Below are 26,523 nucleotides of genomic sequence, written 5' to 3' on the forward strand. Positions count from 1 at the left end.
TATATAAACCGTTTAAGCTAGTTTCTGATATATAAACGCATATTACACACCTACGTTTTTAATATTTATGTTTTATATTAATATATGTGTTCATAATCTATCTATAGATCTAAAGTTCGATATTTATTTGCACGCTTATAGCGATGCTTTGCTTTTAATAGGTGTAACTCAAATTACCTCATTTAAATAACAAAACCGGAACACATAAAAATAGCAAATTACATTTATTATCGATGCAATCATTTCTTTTCGATAAGCAAATTTTCTGTTTGTCTTTTTTTTTTTCAGTCTAAAGAAACTTTACAATATAAAGAAACATACAAAGGACATATTTAGCTACACAAGACACCTAAGGCCCTAGGACAAAGATCTGAGCTAGCCTACTATGAAATACAAAGCAAACCCAGTGGGACAGACTGCTTCATATCGAATACTGTCATTTTGCAAGAAAGGACAACGAAAATTACAGGAGAAATTTCGGTCATTCTTTCCCGCGACCCTTCTTGCGCCGAAATACACATTTTCCTCTCAAACGTTTCTAATGTTACAATATTATATACATCACAACAGTGCAGAGACGGCCAACTAAACAGTTCCAGCCTTCAGGGCCATTAATTTGATGCGAAATGTCTGAAATTTAAAAAAATGCTAACAAATTTGACGGGGTTAACTGCTCCGAGGTTGCGTTTTCACATTCGTGTAGGCTTTCCGTTCTGTTCAAAACTCACAATATTCTCTTGAGCAGAAACGGGACATTTTCTTCACACCAGCTAACGCCGGTGTTTGAGGAAACACGTCTGAAGAAGCAAACGCTTAAACCCTATTGAGGATTTGATTTGCAAACAGGGGCGACCATCTATCTGCCGAGTTCTCTTTACAGCAAAAAGCATCTTTTTAAAATACAAAAACACGAACAGATTCTTTATAACTTATTTTCAACTGTACTCATTGGTTGTGACTGACATATCAAAACATGTCAATGATATCAAAATGCATTTTACAGTATTTACAGTAAACCAAAGGTCGGGGTTGAGGGTCAAGAAAGGTTAAGGGCTGCGTACCAGACACACTGAAGATGAGCATGGAAATCCCTTCAAAACTTACCAGGAGGCCGGGCCTGGTTCTCTCAGATGGCCGAAACACATTATGAGCTTAATAAAGTCACTAGACAAAAGCATTTTAAACTGGACCGGCAAGTATTTAAATAACTTTTTTTTTAGAGGTTGTTTTGAAAATTAAGAAATGTGTGATTTTGAATGTCCCACAACGATCACGTCCTGTAATGAATAGCTGATTAAATAATAACTGTAGGCATGAAATGGCTGGTTATGAGGTTACAAATTTGACAACAGGATTATTTTTTGTAGTTATTCTTTAGGAGAACATCACTAAATCTGTCAGTCATATATAAAATAATATATATATATATATATATATATATATATATATATATATATATATATATATATATATATATATATATATATATAAAATAATGCAAATGATCAAATTATTATATTTGAGTATTCGCAACCAAACTAAAAGTTTAGTTTACATAATGTGTGTACTGTGCATTTTAAAAAAAAATACACACACACGCAAATATTTCTTAAATATCACAATGTATGCGTATATATTTATATATACCCACATAAACACAGTACACACACACCATGTAACCGCTAACTTTTATTTTGGATGCGAGTCACTAATCAGAATATAAAAAATTTGCCTTAAAAGAACAAATTAAACGAACGTGATCTTAATTTAGAGGCGAAATGTGACATTTGTGAAATCAGACGGACATTTCTCGATGCGATTTTCCTTCTTTTTCTGCGATTAATACTCCCTTGTTTCAGCACAAATGTTAAGCCTGCGAGTGCAGCCTCGTTTGAAGAAAGACATGGAACCACACGTGAGCTTCACAGACAAGTAGTGTATTGAAAATACCAATAAAGGTCCATGACCAAAAAAAAAAAAAAAAAAAAAAAAAAAAAAAAAAAAACGAAACAAAAAGATATATTTACAGACATGGGACTATAGAGCACAAGGAAACTCGTGCTTGTAAGAGCAGCCTGCCTCCAACTACCGTTACAAACACGTGGGTATAATATTTCTAAAAAGACTTCTGAAACGACGTGGCAAACACGCAGTGGCAAAATTACAATGAACACGAATGATATCGCAACTATCGGCAAAATCATCTAGAACGGGTGGTAAAATGTATTGTTATTGACCGTTCGTGACCAAGGCAAGAATGGATGGCAGTGAATATGCGACGTCACCCTTTCAGACTTCGAAATGTACTCCCAATCTTTAAATACAGTGCCGACGGGTGCATTAAACCAGTGATTGTAGCCACTTTGCTGACGGAGACACAAAAACTGAGGTTGTACATCTCGGGAGTGATGACATCAGAACACGGGAAGAGGTATATGCAGACATCTGACAAAACGAACTCAAACGAAGAGACAAACAAATACCTAAAATCATGTAAACAGAAGTGTCATTGTGCATTTGAATGTGTGCTTATTCTGTCATTGATGTTGTTGAGATACAAATGTGCCCTTTACAGGAAAATCCATAAAATTATGAGTACATCATCATCATAGCAATTATGAAAATTATAACAACAATATTATCAATAATATACAAATATATTGTAATGAGACCATTCCTGCCCCTAGCGTCACCAGTTTAGCTTTTTCCGTTTTTAAAATGTACACGGCAAAATCGAAACAACCGCGGCTTTCAGCGTTTCGTTGCCGACGAAAAAAAAAAAAAAAGAAGAAAAAAAAAAGTAAATGGGGCTGAAATGAAGCCACCAGCCTCAACGCTGATGAGCAGCTAGTTATGAAGTGTCTTCCTGGCACAGTCCCACACACACACGCACATGTACAAACACACACACACACACACACACACACACACGGTGGTTCATTCGAGGGCCCTTAGCGTCCCGATCCAGTGACGAAGCCCGGCAGGCAGCTTGAGTCCGTCAGAAGGCCCGGCGCCCGCTTTCTTTCGGCTTCGTACTGGGCGTCTTTCGCTCCGCGGCCGCGTCGAGCGGCTGAAGGGCGCCACCGCGTCAGCCCAGAGTGTTTGAGGCAGTCGTGGGGAGTTGAAGGTCGAGCGGAAAAAATAAAAACAACATGCCGAACGCAGCAGAGACGAGGAGAACGGGAAGTGGGATGGGGGACGGGTTAAAAATATAAAATAAAAACTAAATAAAAATAAAAAAAAAGAAGAATCACACACTCATCGTCATGTTGGGTGAATACTGCAACGAGAAGAGAAGCGGAGGGACAAAATGAGATGATATCATCTGATATGTTATAAGGAGCCGATATTTAGACCGACTGTTGCGTGAAGTCAATGTAGGCATGTGGTTACAGGAGAGCAGGGGGTGATGCAGACTTACACTTTCACTTTGGAATGGGTTTAAGAAGTTGCCTGTCATCTCCCCATCGTCCCGCGGAGTTCCTGGGGGATTGTTCATACCTGCCATGTTGTTCGGAGAGTTCTAGAAGACCAGATGTAGGAGGTTTAGAGGCTTAGCAGTAACCAATTCTGTCTAATAACGATGAGCCGAAAATCGCACCGATACAACTTTTTCCAGAACGAAATACACACTATTTAAAATATTTTTTTGCTAATTGAAATCAATTTTAAATGAATCAAAACATAAATGCTACATGAAATACATTAAAGCTTGGCAAATAACAAATACATTTCAATGCAAATACTGAAATGACAAAAAAAAAAAAAGCAAAATAGAAGTATAAAAATACTAATAAAACTGAAATCCCAAATTAATAATAATAACTAAAACTTAAAACCATATATATAAATAATTAAAGACAAGTTAATACAAGACTATAATAAATAAACTATAATAAATAACTTTATATCCAGCCATAAAGTCCTCACCTTTGGCAACCCGTCCATATCACCCGAGCCTGTAATCAAAAGCAGATACATTTCAGAACCATTCGAAAACATCAAAACATTGTTATTTTGTCCGTAATAGCTATTTGTATGCTGAAGTCCCACCTAAAGACCCGTTCATATGGTGCGGCTCCATTGATCCCATTCCACCCATCGGACCATCAGGCCCCGGCCCCATCGGGAACTGCAGAAAACACGCACACAATTAACGTCCTTCGTGCAAACCATCAATACTAACAATTTTTCATACTGCACGACAACATACGTTCGGTCTGTTGCCACCAGGGCCGATTGGATTCATCATTGTGTAAATGTTTTCACTGGAATTCGTTGAGTCTGCGGGAAAAACAAGATGACATTTCATCTCCGCAATCCGATGTATTCAAATAACGTTTCCCAAAACAAGAGCTTTGCGTTTTAAGCTAATTTCCAGTCACTGAGGTAATTCCTCGACTACTGTTATGAAGTTTCAATAAAAAGGCGGCTGATATGAAATTTAGACAAGATTAGATGAAAGCAAACTGACCTCCTGGGCTTGGCATGATGGGAGTTCCTGGAGGGCCGCCACCTCCTGGAGGCCCCTGCGAGACGAGCGTGGAAAATGATTACTCACAAAAACACATCTCAGACAAACAGAGACGAGGGAAACTAAATGTTGTGCGTGTAACTCACCACATAGTTTCCTGGTGATGAAGACGAGTATGCTATCTGTGGGAAGAAGTGATATTATGAAGCTTTTTCTCTCAGTCGTCGCGATATTGAAATGAACGAAAGTGGTACTCACCGAATTTGCGTTAGGATTAGGCCAAGGCCCTCGACCTCCTGGACCCCTGAAAAAAAAAGAAGAAATGTTTTGTAATGTGTTTACATGCATGTATATATATGTATATATATGTATATATATATATATATATATATATATATATATATATATATATTTTGTGTGTGTGTGTACATGTAGTATAGACAGTGTGAGTTAGTTCTACCACGGTGGAGACTCACATGTTCATGCCAGGCATTCCAGGACCTCCAAGAGAGTTTGGAGGAGGCCTCATTCCACCGCCGTAGTTCTACAAATGCAGAGATTGCTAAAGTTAACATGCATACAAAAGACGGTACAGCAATGTAAAAAGAAGGTGCTTATGACATACACACACACACACTCATACATAGTACACACACACAAATTATTTTTATAGAGAGATATTATTCTGATATTCTACTATCACTGATAATAACCAACACTATAATGATATTTTTAAGCATCTATAAAGAAAAAAATAAAGAATGTGACGTACAGTGTTGCTACTGTTAACTGTAAGCTACATTAAATCATTTTAGATAGATGCTTGCTTGCTAATTAATTCATTTATGTAGGTACAGTATGTTGTATGATTAAGTAGAAATATCATCTCCTCTCCAAATGCATGTTGCATATTAATGGTCGATAATTAAATATATTCTATCAATGTTTTTTCATTGAATGCATTTTTAATTAGACACTTTAATAATAAAATAAATAATTTATATATATATATATATATATATATATATATATATATATATATATATATATATATATATATATATATATATATATATATTTTTTTTTTTTTTTTTTTTTTTTTTTTTTATTTACTTTACTTCTGATTTACATTTCTCTGATTTTTATACAATATTCCCAATCTAAGCACAACTGTTTGATTGACAGCAATGTCAGCCAACCTGCGGCCCCATGCCTCCCATTCCTCTGGGTGGGTTCATTCTCATCGGGCCGCCCATGTTTGGATGTCCTGACGGAGGAGACGAAGCACAATCATTTTACAAACGCCCGAGCGATCACAGTTCTCCCACAGCAAAACTTCCCCAAACACAACTGCTTGTAAAACTCTACGGCGCAGTGCGGTACCTTGCGGTCTGGTGGGGTCCAAACTGTTTGGCAGGAGTGGCTGTGACCCTGGGACTCCAACGGGAGGCTAAAACCAAGAAAAAGTGCATGAAACAAGAGCCAGAGCAGAGAAAACGGAAATAGAAGACAATAAAAATGATGGGTTGTGGGTGGGTCGGTACCTGATTTGGCATGCGGAGTGATGGGCGGGGTCCGCCTGGGTACCTTGGAGACATGAAAGGCTATGGGGGGGTAAGCATAGGAGCTGTCAATCAAAAGACACCATTGCTAACCTCTCCTTAGCAAAACAGTAATATTTTATAACATGATGTATGCTGCTAAACGACTTAAGCCTTGCATATGCCCTATCCCCTGATGATTATATATATATAATAGTATATATATAAGTTATTCACAGTCTAAACATGAAATCTAATGGATTTATAACCAAAATTGTTTAAATAGTATGTAGCATTTGAGATGCGCAGTGCAATAGTAACCAGCAGGGGGCGCTATCATATTGCATAAAAGGTATCTGCTTAAGAGGGAAAACTCAGATTGTTTAATCGAGAAAATATATGGCATTTTGAACAGGAATTTACAGTGAGAACTAAAATAGAAAAAAGATTGGAAAGGAGAGCAATAAGCGACGTACAAACAAAAAGATAAAGACATCAATCTAACCGTCTTGGAAGCGACAAGTTACAGCAACAAGTAATTTGTCTATCCACACTGAAAGCACAAACACTGCCCGACACCATAATCACGGCAAAATAAGAGCATATTTGAGGTTTCAAATGCAGTCACGAGGCACTGGATTTTTAACCAGCGATTTTGCTGTGGTCGAGGTCATCCAGTGCAACACCACCAGAACAAAAAACAAATCAAGCGACGAAATTATCTATCGTTTAAAGCTACATCACATAGCAATAGTGCTTTTTTTAAGGGATTGAGATCCAGCAACTTTAAGGGTACTCTACCTACGTTTGCTCCAAGTTTCAGCAAGTTTGTATATTTGGAAGGATGTCTTGGTGTTTGGGTATTTGTGTTAGAGAGCCCGTGTTTATGCTTGCATGTGTAAACGCAAGAGCATGTTTGTGTGTTCGTGCGTGTTGCATTATTAATAGGATATTGATGGACTATGAAGGACTGAGTGCAGAATGTAGGGAGGGACTGGGTCTGCAGAGCCCCGGCTAGATGAACTTCTACTCTTCACGGGCTGGGCCGTAGCCTGCATTATTTATTTGGAAACATCGTCACTGTCAGCGAGGAATATGTGTGCGCATGTTTATCTGTTTTCAGAGAGAACACAGAATGAAGTAATGTACTGATTTGAGCTCTATCTAGGGAAGGGTCATGATAGTCAACATATTGTCCAATTTACTAGATTAGATTTTTTTTTTTTTGTCTTAAATTTTATAAAAGCATTCAAATTCTTTAATTATTAGTAATATACTTTAATTAGATTTAATTTATTGAATGCCAAAATAATGGTTTTCACTCCCGTTCACTTCACTATTAAAACATTCTAATCTAATGACAATATTATTTGTAATAATTATTAATATAATTAACTAGTTATAGTTTTTATTCTCATTAGCGATAAATTTGCTTATTTTATTCTTGTAATAAAATTGCCTGGTCTAATGATAATTATATCAATTATTATTATTATTATTATTATTATTATTATTGTTGTTGTATTAAAATACTCTTATCTAATTATTATTAATAATTTTAATAACATATCAATAATTATTATATAATATTATGGTGGTAACTAAGTTTATAGGTTCGATTCCCATTAACTTATAAAGTGCATACTTTGAATGCAAAGCACATTGCACTATTTCTGTTCTTGTCTAAAAAGTCTAACCTAATTACTACAAAATTATTTTATAATTATTTTAAGTATAACAACAAGTCTAAGGTTATTGGTTTGATTCCCATTAACCGATAAAGTGTATACTTCGAATGCAATGTTAAGTCACTTTAATTATTCTTGTATGGTCTAATCTAATCATTATTACATATATAATATATCAGTGATTATTATAATTATGGTAGCAACTCAAGTCATAAGTTTGATTCCCATTAAGTGATAAACTGTACCTTGAATGCAATATTGGTTGCATTGCATAATTGCACCAAATATGTAAAACGTAAATAAAGGGTTCTAGTTAAGTCAGGTTAGTCAACTAGTCATTTAGGAAACTCACTGACTGAAGCTTTAAACACCACTAGACCTAACAAGTGAAGAAATAAGACAAAAATCAAGGTCAAGGAGCAGACTTTTTTCCAAAAATAACAGTGGTTCATTGAATGGAGCAAATAAAAGGTGTAAAAAAAAAAAAAAAAAAAAAAAAAAAAGAAAGGGTGAATGGACACTGCTCAAAATCCATGCCTATTCTACAGGTTATGTGTGAGGAAGTACACAAAAATAGGGATCAAGGGGTCTTACCTGGCCATGTGGCCCCATCATGGGGTTGTTAGGGTTGTGTGGAGGGGGCTGTGAGTGTGGTGATGGTTGTGACCCGGGTGGGCCCTGTGAAAGGCAAGAAAGAGAAAAATTAAGAGACATTACATTTAAAAACCTATAGACATGACATTAAATTGGTCTTTGCTCAAGTCAGTTGAGCAACAAAAGGCTCACTGGTAAAGACAAATAAAAGAAAAGGTTGATGATTTTAATGGTCTCTAATAACAATCCTAGTTTGTAATAAACCCCCACAGAAAAGGGCATCTCCTACAAGGCTGGGCAGCTGCTGAACCCCATAACAGAGCTCAACCACAAGACCTCCTTCTTGTCTCTCAATGGAGTCCATTATGGGTAAGCGGGATAGGCATATGGCCTATACCGAGACGCCTGTTTCTGCACCACATCCCTGTAGAGAGTGACTGAGGAACAACTTGGGCTGGATTGTATGCGTGTGTCTTGGGTAGGGAGAAGGGGGGGTGTTTGTTAAATGAAGCAATTAATAAAATCATTTTCTACCCAGCTAAGGAGATAACGGCTTGGCACCAAACTACAAGCCCATCAAGAGTAGCCCCTCCCGCCGAGAAAGGGAACAGCACAGTATTCCTAGCGGGACAGTGGCATAGAGGACAGCAGCAACCACAAGTCCAACTGTTTCAGAGAAGCAATAGTGCTTCCTGACCAAAAGGGGGCAGTGTGTAGCTACTTGCCGAGTGGCTGCCGGGACACAAAGTACCAAGCAAAACAAAGCATGGAACAGCAACACAATGCATATTTCATTGTTGTCTCTGTGTACATTACGCAAAAAATTACGACCACTTCTTTGGCAAACGGCGCAGGATTGTGCAATTCATGTTTTTGAGGGGTGTGCTGCTTCAGAAGGATGGTTTTCACTTGACTTGGAAGTAATTATTCTGATAAGTGCAGCTGTCACAGAATCTGTCACAAACAGAGACGATAAATGTGTTGTACCATACAGGATTTAAACATAATCAAGAACGTCTTGTTGCCAAAAAACGTCAAGAAATCCTGCAAATCTGTGCACAACAGAGGTATTTCGACTTTTAAGTTACCCTAAATAAATGTAATTAATCAATTATTTAGAATTCAGTGCAAAAAGCACACCTGACAGGAAACCAGTCACCAATCGTGATGGCATAACAAATGGGATCTAAATGTTGACACACATCTAACTGTCGAAAACGTCAAAATCTCATAAACCTGTCTGCACAAGAAAGGCACTCTGACCTCAGAAGTAACTGAAAATGATGCAAACTCAATTAAAACCATCCATTAGGCTGTAACTTAGAAAGAAGGAAAAGTACATAGACGTTTCCTTGAGTGTTGGGACATTTCTTTGTCAACAGAACTACAACGCTGTACAATACTGGACCTATTTCAATGTCCCAAGACTCCTGCACCTCGCAGCAAGTCTGAACAAGATCCTCCAGTCCTTTTAACCTTGATGGAACTCTTTCTCTCTCTCTAGAGTCTGTCAGTCTTTCACTTTTCTCAGTGTTCTGTTGGTTTTCAAGAGGTTTTTGTGGGAGAAGGGCTGATGAAATTCTCCCACCTTCTTCCCTCAAAACAAACCCATCCATTTCAGATGTTTCCAGCTTACTTGAAACTATTTCTCTTTTTTTTTGCTCCTTGACTTCGCTCCCTCCCTGTCTCCCCCTTGCTAGTCTGTCCTCCCAAGAGGAGCTGGTGCAGTGGAGTTTCGACGTGAAGATTATTGAAGAGGCCGACCCATGCAATGGGGGGACTAAAAAAAAAAAAAAAAAAAAAAATCATACGAAATTTCCAAGATCCGGGCCAGACGCCAGCACACAAGCTTTGTGTTTCTCTCCCTAAACTCTCTTCCTTCACTCTCAGTCTCTCTGCAGGAGGTTGCAGGGAGTCTGGGCCTGCGAGGTATAGATTAGGAGAGTCTAGAGAGAAGGTGTACAGGAGGGTTTAGCCCTCTTCACCTTCGTCCCTGTCGCGCAGATCACACGGCAGCTACTGCGGTCGCATGTGTTAATTATCACCACTGCATCTGGAGCTGCACATAGACACAGAGGCTCAGGCGAGCATGTTTTTGGCTGTACAGCTCCACTAACAAAATGCTTTTTCAACTCAACTGCAAAAGCATGCTCAGTGAAATACCATTATTTCATACAGATTTGTTTTTTTCCCCATTTTTGTTAGACATGACTGGACAACATGCAGTTTCTTCAAGTTAGTCAAATGTTGCCTTTTTGACTGAATCAAAAATAAATGCTAACAATCATACTATATTGGTTTGTAGAGTTTGGATGATACATTGATGAATCACAAATCGAGAAATGATTCAGCATTGATTCAGAAATTTTCAGAATGCATCACTCTCTGAAATCAATTCTGAGATTAGTCTTTAACATCAGATGGCACTGCATGCTTTAGAAACAGCCGTAGTCTGCTTGTTTCCAAATCCTTACACACACCTAAAATAATCATTCATAAAATTCGAAAAAGGCTGAAGAGGATTACAAGGGTGTTCACAATTGGCTGTTTTTACATTAATCTTGCGTCATAAAAGCATTCTGAGCTAAGGTGAAACTTGGACGAACACAAACGCTCTTCGCTGCTCTTTTTATGAGCATTTAAAATTGCAGATAAAAACTAAATTACAGCGCTCTCTGCTATTAAAATCTAGGCTCAGAAACGCAATGCATTCTGAAACTCTCAAAAATCAATCTAGAATCTATGTATTGTCCCCGCCCTATTGTTTTGGTGCAAATACATTGGTGCACAAATTTTTCTGAGATAGACATGCTTTAATGACCAATTAAGAGAAAGATAAGATTAACAAACTAACAAGCACGCAAAGGAGGCCATGAAGCACAAATGTCCGCCTTTCGAAACAACAAAGCTAGGATTGTGATTGTGGAATCAACATGGATCATAAACCGTTCCAACCCCAATTCTATTAAAAACAGCTACAAAAAGAGCAGCTCCAATTATTAGCACAACTGTGTCCAGCAGTCGTGGCCGATGCGAGTGGGAGGGAGCAGTAGTTAGCTCTTGAGAGGTGTGAAAGAGTGATATACTGGCCACTAGGATATATGCCAAGATATAATTGGTGTCACCAGACCACGGCCACTGGTCGCGTGGAATCAGGGAGCATACAAGGAACGCACGTGGGCCTGGAGGAGCCTGTCTTTTTTTTTTTTTTTTTTTTTTTTGCAATTGTTGCCACATCGCCATCTCTCTCTTCCTTTATCTTTCATTCTTTCATTTTCTGCCTTCACTCTCTCCATGTCTCTCTTCTGCCATGCCCTGGGCTGCTACCAAGAGGGAATTACTGCAGTGGAGCACAAAGTCCTCCCTCTTCCTCCCTTTCTTAGTTCTCTCTCTCTCTCTTTCTCTCTCGCTCTTATGCACACAGGCACTATTTATAGAATGCAATGTCACTCACGCAACAGTCAGATCGCTCCCTGCTCTGAACACGGCTCATACAACATTAACACTCTCCTCCTCAACTCAAAGACCATGTCAGGGTTCTGTCTGCCAATCCATGTGACGCTCTACCTGATGCTCATCTTAGCATCTGCTGCTTTATGGGAAGCTCTATCAACTATTCTACCTGACAATCTGCAACATTATAAAAGCATTATTCTCTCTATACTTAATGATAGGGGGTCTATCGGACACTCTATCCACTCTATTGGATGCTCTAGCCTACCTAATTGTTATATTGGATCTTTTCGTCTCATTGAATCTATTGGACTCTCTATTAGCTGATCTACTAGGTGCTTTATCAGATGTTTCATCTAATCCATCTGATGGTTAAACAAGATGTTAACTACACTGTATCAGATTCTCTAAAACATCTTGTTACATCTTGCATACTTGTTAAATCTACCTGCCATTCTATCTATTCATTTGGATGCTATAACTTAGAATTTCATTTCTGTCAAGATATCTCATTGAATCCATTGGATCCTCTATCAGCTGCTCTAGCAGGTGCTTTATTTAATCTGGTTACATATACACTCTGAGATGCTCAATCAGCCACTCTTTCCTTACCTTCTGTATGATATTACTACATCTACTCTTTTGGATGCTTGATATTTATCTCCTATAGAGTCCATTGGGTCCTCTATCTACTGCTCTGATCTTGTGATCTCCCATCTACTCAAGAGTTACATGTTTTATCAATGACGTTCTATGTTCCATCTAATCTACCTGATGTCTGACAAGATTTTAAATACACGGTTTAAGTTTTCTAATGAAACTTGTATGTTATACACACACTCTATTGGATGCTTTATTTGCCACTCTATCTGATCTTTTATCTACTTTATACCTTCTGAAGTTTTACTAAATGTTTAAATCCTTGGATCACAATTTATTTTGCATTTGTATTCATCTCTGTCAAGATATCTCATTTACTCCACTGGATCCTCTATCTGCTGCTCTATCTTCTATCTATTCTACTGCAAGCTTTATCTGATGTTCAACAAGAAATCCACTGTATCAGTTTTTTTTTTAATCTAATGAATCTATGAATGAATATACATTCCATAGGATGCTAGATCTGCCCTGCTATCTACTGTACCTAATGACTGATCAAACATCTCTTATTTTCTTACTGTTAAATCATTTGATATTAGAGGCAAATAATAGAATATAGAAATGAATTGGTATAATATCTTGATTAAGTGGCCTACACAAGATGGGTTATGTTAAAAAAATAATGTTTGACTAACAGAATTTGTCTTCCTAAGGTAGTGTGTGTTTATTTAGGAAGGTGACTAGCTTTGTCTGACTATAAATAGCTCAATAAAGATCACTATGGCAGAGGAACTCCCACAGGCGCCTTGACTTTGGGAACTATGCCCCTAAGCATTCCCCCAAATCCCAGCCCTGAATTTAAAATACACAGATATGTTGTTAGATATGTGTTGCCAAAGAGCTACAACCAAGCACGCATGTTTTTACCCATTTTGGCCTTAGGGATTAAACTGTCGAGGCATTCACACTGATCTCAGATCAGGGGCCACGACACTCTGTCTGTGCCAGTGTGAGTTGCTACTGTACTGAACTACTAATTTAGACACGCAAAATGGAAATGAATGGAAATACGTAGAGGGAGAGATAGCAGGAAAGAAACATCTGGACGGGGATTAGAAGAACTAAAGGGGGTTAGCAAAAGGAGGGGTGGGGTGAGGGACAGAGAAATGGTAAAAGCTTAACGCACAGGGTTAAAGGAGGAGGTTGAACAGGAAGATGGGGGAGGAGAGAGCAACCCTTACTTGAAAGAAGCCGGGAGGCATGGGTCCACCTGGCATGCCGTCATTGGGCGGCATGTTGCCCATCACAGGACTGGGAGCTGCTGCTGCACTCTAAAATAGAGAAACAAAGTCTTGTCAGAAAAAAAATTAAAAAAAATACACCTTTTAACCAAACTACTTATTTTCAAATGTAAATGTATTATAGAGTACATCCAACTTGTCCAATAACAATTCCATTATACAACAACATGCAAGTAGAATCTCGTCACATATGTGAGCAGTTCTTTAGGTTGAGGCCTGGGCCCCCCACACCCCAGACAAAGCCAAACTCAGGCGTGTCTTTCCCATGACGGTAAAGAAGGGGTAGACAGGGATTACACACGACCCAGTCCCCCCCCCCTCCTCCACCCTGTAATCAGATACCTCGCTCTCGTCTGAGTGGAGGAGGGTAAATCGCCTCAGTACTGCTGACCCTAAATAGCCCAGACATTCACCGCTGACCTTGAGAGGGCAAAGGGCACAGTTCCATGCACCAACATACACAGGCATAGGTACACGATTACCTAGGTCTTTAGCTCAAACGTATATGTGGCTGCAAATTGAACCCTAAAGCCACATACATTCTGTAAGTCCAAATAGTAAAGTCCCCTTTAGGGCGTCATCCCACCATCACACAATTTTGAGATACCAATAAATAGTTTCATTTTGAATGTTTTCCATGACTTCTGGATTTTTCACAGTGATTTCAAATGTGACAAAATGAATGGACAATTCTTGAGTTTACTATAACTGCACTGCATCTGCTGCTTTAGATGTATGTTCAAGCTCTTTAAAACTGGATAGATTATGATTGGCTGTCAGTGTTTTCAGTGCACATGTTGTTATAGCTGTGGTGTGTACTTCCATATTCTCATTCTCAACTTTAGTTTGTTATCATTACAGTATCATTCTAGATGTTATTAGCTCTGTTTCCATCCAAAGATGTGAATTTAACTTGGGCTCAAAACTGCAATCTCACATTAAAACATTTGCCATTAAAACACAGAGTCAAAGAGAACAAAATTTCCTAATAAAGTGCCACTAAATATCTCCAAGAAAACTAGAAGTCACTAAATGTATAACTTTCATGTATGATAAATTACTTGCGTCTCAGAGTGAGCAGACGAAACACAATAAATGCAGTCATTGCTATCAGAGGTGGATGCCAGCTGTTTGGGAACGCAGTCATGCAAGACCGTAATTACACAGAAAAACTATGAGGACAGACATTTCTCAGGTATCTCAGAATGACCAAAACAACATCTATATGCTGTGAACGAGATCGGTCCACTGGTTGGTCAAGTTCTCACATCTCATAGCGCAATCACATGACTTTTTCCATGCGTGTGGTGGAATGTGGTAAATGCGTTTCCAACATAGTTTGCACACTTTTTCTCATTGGATAAAATGTTCATGCTACTCAGTTGTGTGCATGCGTTTTTCTTTTTTTTTTTTTTTTTTTTTTATATATTTAGGCACATCTTGGCGTTTCCATCCAGCATAAAGCATAAAAATAGGTGGATAAAAACATAGCTAATCACTTAAATTTTGTCTGGTTGTGATTTTTCATGGCCGATTCCAAGCAACTTAAAATTGGAAATGGGTATCGGAATTTTTTTTTCTTGAAACAAACAAGAAAAAAAAAAAAACATGCATACACAACACACATTCAACAGCCCAAACAAAGATGTTACTTAATCAGCATTCAGCATTTGTTTTCATTTTTAATTTTATATTATGCTATAATAAATTAATGTTCATCAATGATTACAATGTAGTGTGCACAAGTGCGCACTTTCGTAAAAATCTGTCAAAAAAATAAATAAAAATAAATAAAATTAAAAATAGCTGGTTGCTAATCGCACACATTGAAAGTGATTTATGGCAGGTCAAGCAGTGTATGCCTAAAAAGAACAACGTAACATTTCTCCATTTCTTTCCAGTGGAATAAAGCCACATATGTTTGGCACTAAATGAAGACGAGTAAGAATTAATTTTTTTTAGATGAACTATCCATTTAAGACAGTGTCACAAACATGACAAATGACAAGCGCCAGCAACAACCACAACAGAAACTCCACAGATTTGCATATAATCTATATACAAGGACGCACTTTCTCATAAACTAGGGAAGAAAAAGGGTCCGGAGGCTGGCGCTGGGCAGATAACAGGTGAGGTACGGCCAGGCGCCGTGTTTGCATGCAGTGGAGGGATTGGCGAGTGTGTTTGGTTAAGGAGAGGGAGGGGCTGAGTGACAGATCGGGCCGGTGAGATTTTGTTTACACAGTGGCTGGTGTAGGTTTAACCAGCACAATGGCTCAAACAGCATATATGAACAAGTGAAAATGCAGAAGGCAGGCGGATGAATACTTTAATTAAAACAAAGAGATGAGCTGAAAGAAAATCACTGGCCAGAATGACCAGCGGCCCATCAGCGGGAACGGGAGTCGTTGGTAGCTCGCACACACACACGCACGCACGCAGCGCGACTCCGCTGCACTCAGGTAGAGCGGCAGAGGGCCCAATCGGCTTGTTGCCATGACAACTCAGACCTTGGCTCTCCCGCTCTCCGGTGCCCATTAAAACCCTCAGGCCGTCAATCACTTGCCCGGCCAGGGAGCGAAAGAGAGGGAGTGCGAGAGAAACAGAGAGGAGAATGAAGATAGAGTTTAAAGGAGCCTGTGGCTTTTGATAGGCCTGGCTGTTTGCTACGGCTATCTCTCTCCCTCTCGACCACATAAACAGACACATTCCAGTTCCTGTTAACCCTTTTCACACCACGCTTTGCATCTCTGTCCTGCCCTCTTCCCTTAAAGCAAAAACATTATTCACGAACAAATCTTTGAAAAAGTTTTGACCATTAAGGCGCATTTATGTTTAACACCAAGAAGGAATTTGGCATGAGGGAAGAAAATATTTCCTCAAGCAGATTTCACAAAGAGTTTAAGATGGTCACATAGATTTGGCAACGTTTTTTTTGTACATATTAATTTTTTTTCAACTTTGTAAAATGTTCAAAGTTTTTATTATTTATTCACACACACACACACACACACACACACACACACACACACACAGAATTTAAAAGCATCCAACATGGCCAACAGCATGTGCATCGTTATTTTGGGTACATTATTGATTGTATAATAGCAGAAAGAAAGCAGATTGTGGGTTCAGCAATAAAACATAGCTAATTAATTATTAATAATCCATGAGTAATATCGGTGGCCTATACGTTCACCTAACATCCACACACACATATAACACCATCCAAACCCTCCAAAGTAATTAGCCACTGCTATTTTAATTATCAGTATCAATCGTGGGGTTCGGCTAGCCAGCAGACAGCGGGGGAAAGGCTTAATCTGGGCATCGATCTGGAGCAGGGATCCAGGATGAGGAATGGATCTTACCTTATCTGTGCCCAGACGAGCAGGGTAACCCAGATCACCAGCCGACAAACACAAGAACATGCACTCTGGTAACAAGTCACTGGCAACTCGGCATGTTAAACGAGCGACACAGTGGAATGGAAATTATTAATCTGTAAAAGCGTGAAATTAGACTCCACTTTATATAAAATAAATAAATATTTACTATCCATTAGACTGGCAATTACTAAAACAAAACACCAGTTATGAATTAGAAGATATTATGACTTATTCGTATGAAAAAGGAAAGTCATACACCTGAATTATTCCATTTATCTCAGTCTATCAGTACACTGATTTGACTGAACACTACTGATTTTGATTTGACTGGAATTTCATTACTGTGACATTGCAGTTTTTTTTTTAAAACATGCCTGAAATAAACATCCAAGATACCAGCGTTCTTCTAACTTACTGCATTTCAAAACACTCGCTGCCTCCTCCGCTCTTTCTCCCAGCATCCCCTATTTCCAATAACTCTGTCAGTGAAGTTGACTCCATAAAGATTAGCCAGTGAGGACTGGCAGCCATAATCAGCCGTGCTGGCTGACAGATGTGCCTTTTAATCAATGGGGCGCTGGGACAGCAATCTAGACTGTGTAACATAGGGAAGCCACTATGACGAGGGGTCTCTCTCTCTGTCGCTCCCTTTCCTTCCCTCCCATGGCGTCAACAGCTGTTGTATCAATCAGGTGAATTAATTACCAGTAAACAAATCTGCTGAGGAAACCCCTCATGTACACCCCCACCCTGCAAACACACACTCTCATGCACGCATATACACATACTGTATTCCCAGAACCCCATAGCTTTTTCAATCTCAGTGGCCCACAATTATGCTTGCTCAAGGGCCTAATCATAAACCATGTACAGATACAAGCGTGTTAATGTGTGTGAGGACAGGTGGAGAGAAAGTTTCCCGCCCAGAACACCTTCTGAAATGCTGAAGTAGCAGTATATCGGTGAAACATGGAAAAACAGACAGATGAATAGGCTAGCTATGCGTAGCCTAGCTCCACCTGTTATTTACATTAGCCATTAACAAACTAACGTTCTGTACTGCACAACACTGAGCCAAAAGCTAACATGCGAGAAGCTAAGACCATACTTAAGATTGGAAAAACACATTCTTGTTTTTTCCCCAATATTGTCAATGACAATAAGACAAAAAGTGCTATGGTTGTAAATTAGCCATTTAGCATGTTGATGTAGGCATTTTGTAATTCACATGTTCGAAACAAGCTAAATTGTTCAATAATGGTACACTAGAAAGCATTAAACTGTGCAAATTCACAAATAAATCTTAATTATGATTAATTCTGACAAATACATTAAACTTTAAGACGCCTTGAATTCTGGAAAGGCATGACATCCCAAAATGCATATACAAACACTCAATGTTCAGTAAAAATGCTCATCACGCTTTAAATGCAACACATCGCATATGAGTTCCCTCCGAAAAATTAAAACCATACAGAACTGCAGGCATAGAAGCCAACATGCCCAAAGTTAATGCAAACAGGATTAGCGTACATGTAAATTAAGCCAGGCCGACAGCAGCAAAATGGTGTTGAGATACAACACATGCTGGGCGCCGCTGGCCATGACCCTGTTCACTACCTTATTGGCCGTGTCAGGTATTTCACAATGGCCTCACACATACAAAAACACTGTAATGAGCTCCAAATTACAAAGAGAAAATGAGGTCTATGACGAAGTCAGACATTTATATACCACACAGATTTGTGTTTTAATAAAATTTAAATTCAGAGCTCTGACATCACCCTTTATTTATGCATTCAAAGTAATAACCAAAAAAAACCCAAAGAGATTCCATACATCAATATCTTTCTATAAGCAACATTTTCAACTTCACACATCATGTGTCAGTTATTTTCATGTCAACTTGAGGCCAATGCACAGTTCTAAACATCCACAGATAAGACGGGGAGAAGAAAAGCTCATTCTAAGTGCAGACACGTTTAGAAACGTCTAAAAGTGAGAGACTGATAAAAGTGGGAGGGTTGGATAGGACGTAGTAAGGTTTTAATGCCAGTGTTGCCATCTTATTTCTAATGTGAAACATGCAAGGCGGTCATATTACAATCTATACATTGCAAGAATGGTTGGCGGGAAGGGCGTTCCCATTGGGACCATTGATGTTGCCTGCTGAAAAGGGGAGTTTCCCATCTCTCCCTCCCTTTCTTTTTCTCTCTGCTTTCCTTTCTCTTCAAGTACGCCCTCTAAGCAGGCAGAAATCATTCCTCTTTGGAAAGAGTCTCTGGAGTTCCCGCTACGGGGTTAAGGAGCTTAATGTACTATAGTTAACATTCACGGAGTCTGAACGCTGGGAAAGTGTAGAAAACCTAGCGGGCTGTAGGTACCCAAGAGGAGCTGGAAGAACAAGGAAAAAGAGAGGGCCTCGTTCCTGCCAGACAGGGGCTAGGAGAAGGGAAAACACGAACATTCCTTAGACAATGAAGGGTCTGTAGCGCTGGACCTTTGCGCTTGAGGCACCAAGAAAAAAAGAATCACAATGTAGGACAAGAACTATGGACAGGTTGAATTCCTACATACAAAAAAATAAGAAGAAACTGATAAAAAATTAAGCTAAGTTGTAACAAAGATAGCGTAGTTAGCAAGAACACAAAGTGTAGGCAAATGAAAAGCAGACACAACACATCAAGAGCATAAACAAGTTTCTCTGTTCTTCAAGCTTCAGCCTGGTTAAAGTGGCTTTGGGTTCCCTCAGATGTCCAAATCCACAATCCCTTTATGCAGATTGTGAGTGAAACCACTGAAACTAAGTCAGCCAACTTGTAACCGTCTGTGGCCAACATTGGTCGGCCCACCCAGCGGTCAAATCTGTCTTCCATCTACAATAACTCAAGTTCTTCACTTCCACAGAAAGTTATAAAACTGTCAATAGATGCGGTAGCATTAATGTTAACCTATCTCCAAAAACATACAAAAAAGGCCTTAAGGAATAAAAAGCACCTAAATTCACAACCAGAGATGCTGAAGAAGAAGAGGCATTCAGGAGCTCAAGAGCACGTTGCCTTCTCTAAACAGCAGCATACAAAACATGAGCATGTCATGCTAACCTGCGCTAGCATCCCATCAATAAATAAACAGCCTCACAGAAATATCCCTCTCACCAGTCTCATGCGCCAACACAGGCTAAGCTACTCTTCGTCTTTTTTCCTTGGAGAACAAAACAATATTAACATAAAAGAGGTCTCGTAGTACAGGAAAACAAAGGGCGCCCTCAATTTGAGTGGATACAATGACTAAAGGTACTTTTAGCACATGCACCTGTATCAAGATTCTCATGATACAGACAACGACATGCATTCAATCAGTTCATTATCTTGTCTATATTATAAACTAATGTGCATATAAAGCTTGATCATCCCCATATCTGTAGATAATTTCCACCTGGAAAGCACTTTTGCTTCCACAACATCCTCACTGCCGGCATCATGGCTCCAACTGACCACAATGCTCTGCAAATCCCACTACATCTTTACAGAAATGGTACGCTAAAGCCATGACTCTGCAGAGTCAACAGTTTTACTTGATAGTGATCATTTCTGTCATAGGAACTACGATACTGCTACTAAAGATCTGCCGAATTAACAATCCATTCAGTCGAAGCTCATTTTAATTGCATTAGCCCTGTAGGAAGTATGGATGGAATGCAACTTCGCTTGTGCTGTAATTTGATTACAGTGACACTGGAAACCAAATATTTGGTGTCAAAGTGTTTTTCGGCAATGGAGGGTGAAAATGTGTTGGTTTGATCCTGATCTCAAACAGTAAATGGGCACTCAGACCCTGGGGACACCAAGAGGACATGTGTCCGGCAAACTCCCAGCACACAGTGTTTGTCTCTTGCTCTAATCTCAGTCTTGATATACCGTTCTGTCTCTCTTACATTCTCTGTCTTTATGCTAATTCTACATGTGAACATGAGCAAACCGAAAAGTCCCAGGGGGGAAAAATGGGGCTGTCTGATTCCACACCCTCCCTTCTCTCTTCTCTCTCTTTCTCTCTCTCCCCTTCTCTCTCTCTCTCTCTCTCTTTTCCACCCCCTCCCACAATAGAGTCTGGGTGTCAGGGAGCTCACAGAAGCCGTTGTCATGGTGACAGGTCCTGTCTGTGTTCCGTCCCTCAGGCATCTCAGAACGCTGTATTTTTGAGAGGTAGAATGAGAGTCAAAGAGGAATAGAAAGAGAAGAAACCAATATACATGCATTGGCGAAATGAGTCTTTCCGAATTGATTTAAATTAGGTACAAGAGTGGGACACAGTATAATAGAGAAAAGAGAAGCCTTGCCCTTCATTGACCCATTATAGTTCATCTACTGGGACACAGAGAGGACAGGGGTGGCATGGACTGTCCCCACTTGACAGAACGCCCTACCAGAGCCAGCAAACAGAGTAGGCATCTCACACCCCTATTCCTGGCACCCTACGCCCTCCACTTGACCTTTCAGACACCTTCCACCAATCCACTCCAACCGCCCTAGCATCCTGCCCCATCTCAACGCAGAACTGCATGCAGATCCCCTCTGCATTCGCTCCGTATCACGTAACACGCCTAAAACATTGTGCACCTGGTGCTGGCTAAAATAAGGTCTCCTGCAGGGACCATGTCAAGAAGGCCATTGGCCTCTCTAAAAAGATGTAAACAAGTTAGAAAACTTGAAATAAAAGTAAGCCATGCCAATAAACCAAGATGTAAATTGTGAATATAACACCTTATCCTGCCATTTGTCCTACAGCCGTTTGCAAATTTTCACCAAGTGTCCTTAGAACTTGGCTTGAAAAGGCTTGGCTCTAGACTTTTCTGAGACTTTTTTTTCCCCTCCAAGCTGCATGTCTCTGAAAAGTGAGATGTTACCACTGGTTGAGCCATCTGGCCTCTTGTCCATAGCTCCAGATGACCATGAATTCTCCAAGTTCAAGAGACTAAGGAGTCTGCAAGTGATGCTTAAGAATAATAGAAATAATGCTTAGTAAACATGGCATCTTAAATGAAAACACAAGATACAAACGATTCATGCATAAAAACCCTCTCATGCTAAAACATCCATGTACTGAAGACATTGCCAATTGTATAGACCTGCATCCATAGGTGCAGTTGCTTAAAGTCTTGTTTCTTACTTATTACAGCTCTTGACTTCCCCCGTAGGGCCATCCAGCATGTTAATTGCAAGGCAAACAATCCAAGAGCCCACATTAACCTCCAGAAGTCTCCCATGAGTGGAGGTTAGTTAAGCCCTTTTCAAAAACCTTAACGCCACTGGACAAGTACCAGTTTGAAGCTAATCCCATTGGAGGAGGGACCCCTTCCCTCTAAATTTGCACAGCAGGGGAGAACTGATGAAAGTAGCAGCGATATGAGTCACATCAAAGCAGGTGTGGAGTGAGACGAACGCTAGTGCTTTGTTTGACCACTATTCTGTTAGTGATGGTTAGCAAGCTGGATAAATTTGTCAGCGAAACATGGCTTCAATCATGACACTGGAACAGAATTCATTTCCCAAGGTGTGCTTTTAGTGTTCTCAGGCGGTGTTGCTATATAACTAACGTTTTGTGAAAGTTGAAACTATACAGTTAGCAGTTAAAACTGGTGTCAAGACTTGTTATTAAAAGGGTCTGTTCGGGCCAATCATATTGGACAGTAATACTTGTTTTTAAAAAATGACTAGTTGAAGTGTTGCCACAATAAACGGAATTAAATAATTAGGCTATTTTTGAGTTGACCTCACCTGAACAGATGCACAAAATATAAAGCAAATTCTTGTGTTTGAAAACAGTTGGACTGGCTTAAACAAAAAATAAATAAATAAATATAAGGGATAATTCACAAAAAAATTTTAATACCATATACTACTATTTGTGTGCATTTGAACCACTGATGTCACAGGAACCATTTTATGTACTTCACTTTCTTTATGGGCCTTGAATGTGTTAATTGTGTTGCAGTCTATCCAGGTTCAGAAAACTCTCAGATTTCATCAAAAATATCTTAATTTGTACTCTGAAGATCAACAAAGGTCTTACAGGTTTGCACCAACATGAGGGCGACTAATTAATGACAGCATTTTCATTTTTGGGAAAACTATCCCTTTAACCATTTAAAATTTCACACTGCATCTTAAAAAGCAAAACACCTGCAAAAACAACAAAGTGTGACTAAACAGCAAAAACATCCGTCTGCATATCTTTGGTTAGAGAACTGTGTTGGATTACAGCAATTGCTGGCATCTGATATGAGAGACAGATCCATCCAATTTCTGCAAAACCTGGGTGATTTCTTTTCATATTTACTAATAGTCACAAGAAATTGTTGGTTTGAACCATTTAAAAGCTCTACAAACCTACCAAGATTTAAGCAAGGGCAAATGATTCTTCTTGTTGGTACTGTGGGAATGCACAGCCACAGATGCAATATGCCCAGACAGATGGAAACAAATTAGTAACAAAATAGTATTAGCATCCCTTGCTTGCTCACCCACAGTCCACTGTCACCCCCCACCCTTACCATCCTCATCTGGCACCAATCTGGGTTTAGTCTCACATAGCCTCTTAGACCAACTGTGTTCCCTTCCACACTCTTTGGACCCCTTGTCCCCCCAACCCCTCGGCCTCACAGCCTCATAAGCTTGCAGAAAAGTGCAAAAAAAAAAAAAAAAATACTTTGGTAGGTCGGCCAGATTAAACTGCCACTGTAATCCGCTTGGCTTTCACCTCCTTGTCCTCAACAGAGAGAGAAAGAGAATGAGAGAGAATGAGAGAGAGAGAGAGAGAGAGAAGAAAAGGATTGCAAGGTAAATAAATAAATAAAGGCAAAGACAGCATTATGAAAAACAAAGACTTTATTCAAGGTAAATAAGCACTTTAGAAAAGACACTGGGACTAATGGGAAAAATGGATGGAAGGGAATAAGGAAAAATAAGCAAGAAACTTACAAATAGCTATTAAAGAAAGGAAGGAACGTATAGCATCGCTACAGCCTTCCAGAGGCACATCACCTCAACTGACCACAACTATCAACCAAGGGGCTATAAACAACTCAAACACACAGTAAAGATATCATGGGTGAAGACCAGCGTGGGTGTTTGGAAGTGTGTTTAAGTGTGACTGGAGAAATAAAGTGTGGAGAAACCGTGCTCACAGTCAGGTACACACACACATACACACAAAAATCTTGGAGAACCCTGCAGGAAGTGGGAGGACATCCAGCGAGAAAGGGCGGTGATATACGACTGGAGCACTTCAAACAGCGAGAGCAGTGATGGACAACTCCTAAGACCAATAAAACACAGCAGGGAAGGAGGGTGCGAGGGAGCAGGGCAAAGGGAAGAGGAAGTAACTTTATCTTTCAGACAAAACAGGAGGGGGTAAGAACAAGGGTAGTAGATTGAAGAACCACTTCCTAAAGATGTTAACAGCCTTTCCATTTCCAAAGAAAACATATCAAACACTGGTGTAGCTCAGTGTTGAAAACCAGCACTTTTAGATGTGTAACCTTGATCTGAATTGGCTGGGTAATTTGGGGGTCCTGCGATCCACTGTATAATAAAACCTGCACTCACCATCTCCAGATAATAAAAAAACTCCCAAACTATGAATATTTTTTTAATCCTCAAAGTGCTTTCCTACATAGGTTGTACGCTAGCATTCATTGAGAAAAGAAAAAAAAAAAAAAACTACTAATTGATATTGTCCTCAGCAAAGCAAATATTTTCAATGTGTAAACTAAGGGATTTTCAACCTTTTTTTGATGCCAAGGACCGATAAAGGAATCCAGAAGGACATCATTTTTTTAATGTTCAGGTATAAAGACCCTGAACAAAAATATAAAGCCAACACGATGTATGCAAGTAAGATAATTACCTTTAATACCGCCACTGAACCAAATCAAATTAAGAAATTCAGCAAGGTATATGTAACAGGCCAAAAAGATTCTTTTCTTGAATAAAAAAAAAACTGGTTTACAAAAGTTTAAATGGTAATACTAGTATCTTGTCTTTTCTTTCTAAGATCCCAACTATTGGAAAATTGAGAAATGATACATATTACAAAAACCCAGAAGACCAGCATGCATCCATCACAAATGACGAATGTGAATGCCTGGTAATCTTGGCTACTTTATATCCGTAATCCTTTCGGCCAGGTGTGTTAACCTTTTCCTTCTGATGAAGCCCATTACAGAGAATAATCGCACGCCAAATGAAGACAAATGATGTGACCGCACTGTGCATGGAGTAGGAAATCCCTGATCACTGAGGCCCTCATTCAACAGCATTGATTAGCTTCCCAACCAAAGTAGCCAGCCAGAGGAACTAAACGCTGTGAATCGATGCTACTTAGCAGATTATTGACCAATCGCTGCCTCTCCCTTTGACATTAAAGCAAAATTCAAATTCGAAGGAAGCGTCAGACAAGCATATAGCTATAACATGCTGGAAACTGTATTATGTTAATCCGGACCTCATTTTTAATTCAAAATATTGATTGCGTCGCGACAACAAGCGAACGAACTGAAGCTGCTTATACCAAAGCTCAACCAAAACAACTAGGTAGGCTCTCTACCTAGTTGTTTTGGTTGAGCTTTGGTATTAGCAGCTTCAGTCTGTGTGTTGGGGGTGGACAGGGGGAGGGTGATTTAACACCCTCTAACGGTCCCAAAGCACTGTAGTATTTTGCATACACTGCACAAAGTTACCATGGTGACAAGACCCGATTCTAGGCCCTGACCCACGAGGCACATCCAGCCAAAACCATTGTGTTAATCGAATCCATCAGAAATGACACCGACTAGCGTCTATGCGAAAACTCGCTCTATTAAAAATAATGTTCTTCATATAGTTTAATTTCATTTGGTTTTACGTGTGCTTAAAACCAAACGGCAGCAGAAGACTGTTTTTTGTCTCAGGTTTCAAGGTCTAAACGTAAACATATCTACAACTACTATATCTTTCAGTATTTGTATCCAATTAAGGCACTGCTGTTTTATTAAGATCAAATGGTTGAGACTATATGTACAGGACAGGCTTTATTTAGTTTCTACCACGTGAAGCATTTTCATTTTTTTTCCAATATGAGATAAATATTTGTTTCTGTTGTATACATATCTGAAATTGTACACATTTCTGTCAACGGTATGCAACTGACAAAGTATTCGAACGCCAGTGTGTATTTGTGCATGAACCTGTGATGAAGGGGAGGGGGGGTTCGGGGGTTTGGAGAGAAAGACAGAGATTTTGGTTCAGCTGAACCTCATTAATTCAGAAATGGAAATCATTTCTGCATGGAGCACAGGAGAGACGAGAGATGGAACGAGAGAAAGCAATAGAGAAGGAAAGTCTGAGAGAACAAACGAGAGAGAGAGAGAGAGAGAGCGGAGGGACATTCGGCGAAAGTCGATATTTCTCTTTTTCTCTTATCAAGAGTGTCAACCCTCACAGT

At 39.4% G+C, this 26,523-nt stretch overlaps 2 protein-coding genes across 4 annotated transcripts in view; both read right to left on the minus strand.

Annotated features, from left to right (window-relative positions):
• The window catches only part of LOC122327734 (CUGBP Elav-like family member 5), a 1,183,696-nt gene that overhangs the window by 608,548 nt on the left and 548,625 nt on the right, over positions 1-26,523 (minus strand). The gene's annotated exons all lie outside the window — the stretch shown is intronic.
• ssbp4 (single stranded DNA binding protein 4) overlaps positions 1,922-26,523 on the minus strand; it is a 51,075-nt gene continuing 26,473 nt past the window's right edge. Inside the window, exons 5-18 of the mRNA XM_043223307.1 lie at positions 13,592-13,681; positions 8,298-8,381; positions 6,019-6,078; positions 5,858-5,924; positions 5,674-5,741; positions 4,951-5,018; positions 4,733-4,778; positions 4,621-4,656; positions 4,475-4,529; positions 4,214-4,284; positions 4,054-4,132; positions 3,931-3,959; positions 3,422-3,523; positions 1,922-3,280 (exon numbers count right to left, since the gene is read on the minus strand). Coding sequence (XP_043079242.1) covers positions 3,251-3,280; positions 3,422-3,523; positions 3,931-3,959; positions 4,054-4,132; positions 4,214-4,284; positions 4,475-4,529; positions 4,621-4,656; positions 4,733-4,778; positions 4,951-5,018; positions 5,674-5,741; positions 5,858-5,924; positions 6,019-6,078; positions 8,298-8,381; positions 13,592-13,681 — 885 coding nt within the window. The 3' untranslated portion in view covers positions 1,922-3,250. The remainder of the gene's footprint in view (positions 3,281-3,421; positions 3,524-3,930; positions 3,960-4,053; positions 4,133-4,213; positions 4,285-4,474; positions 4,530-4,620; positions 4,657-4,732; positions 4,779-4,950; positions 5,019-5,673; positions 5,742-5,857; positions 5,925-6,018; positions 6,079-8,297; positions 8,382-13,591; positions 13,682-26,523) is intronic.

The sequence above is a fragment of the Puntigrus tetrazona genome, chromosome 22 (genome assembly GCF_018831695.1).
Source record: "Puntigrus tetrazona isolate hp1 chromosome 22, ASM1883169v1, whole genome shotgun sequence".
In the NCBI taxonomy this organism is placed as follows: domain Eukaryota; kingdom Metazoa; phylum Chordata; class Actinopteri; order Cypriniformes; family Cyprinidae; genus Puntigrus; species Puntigrus tetrazona.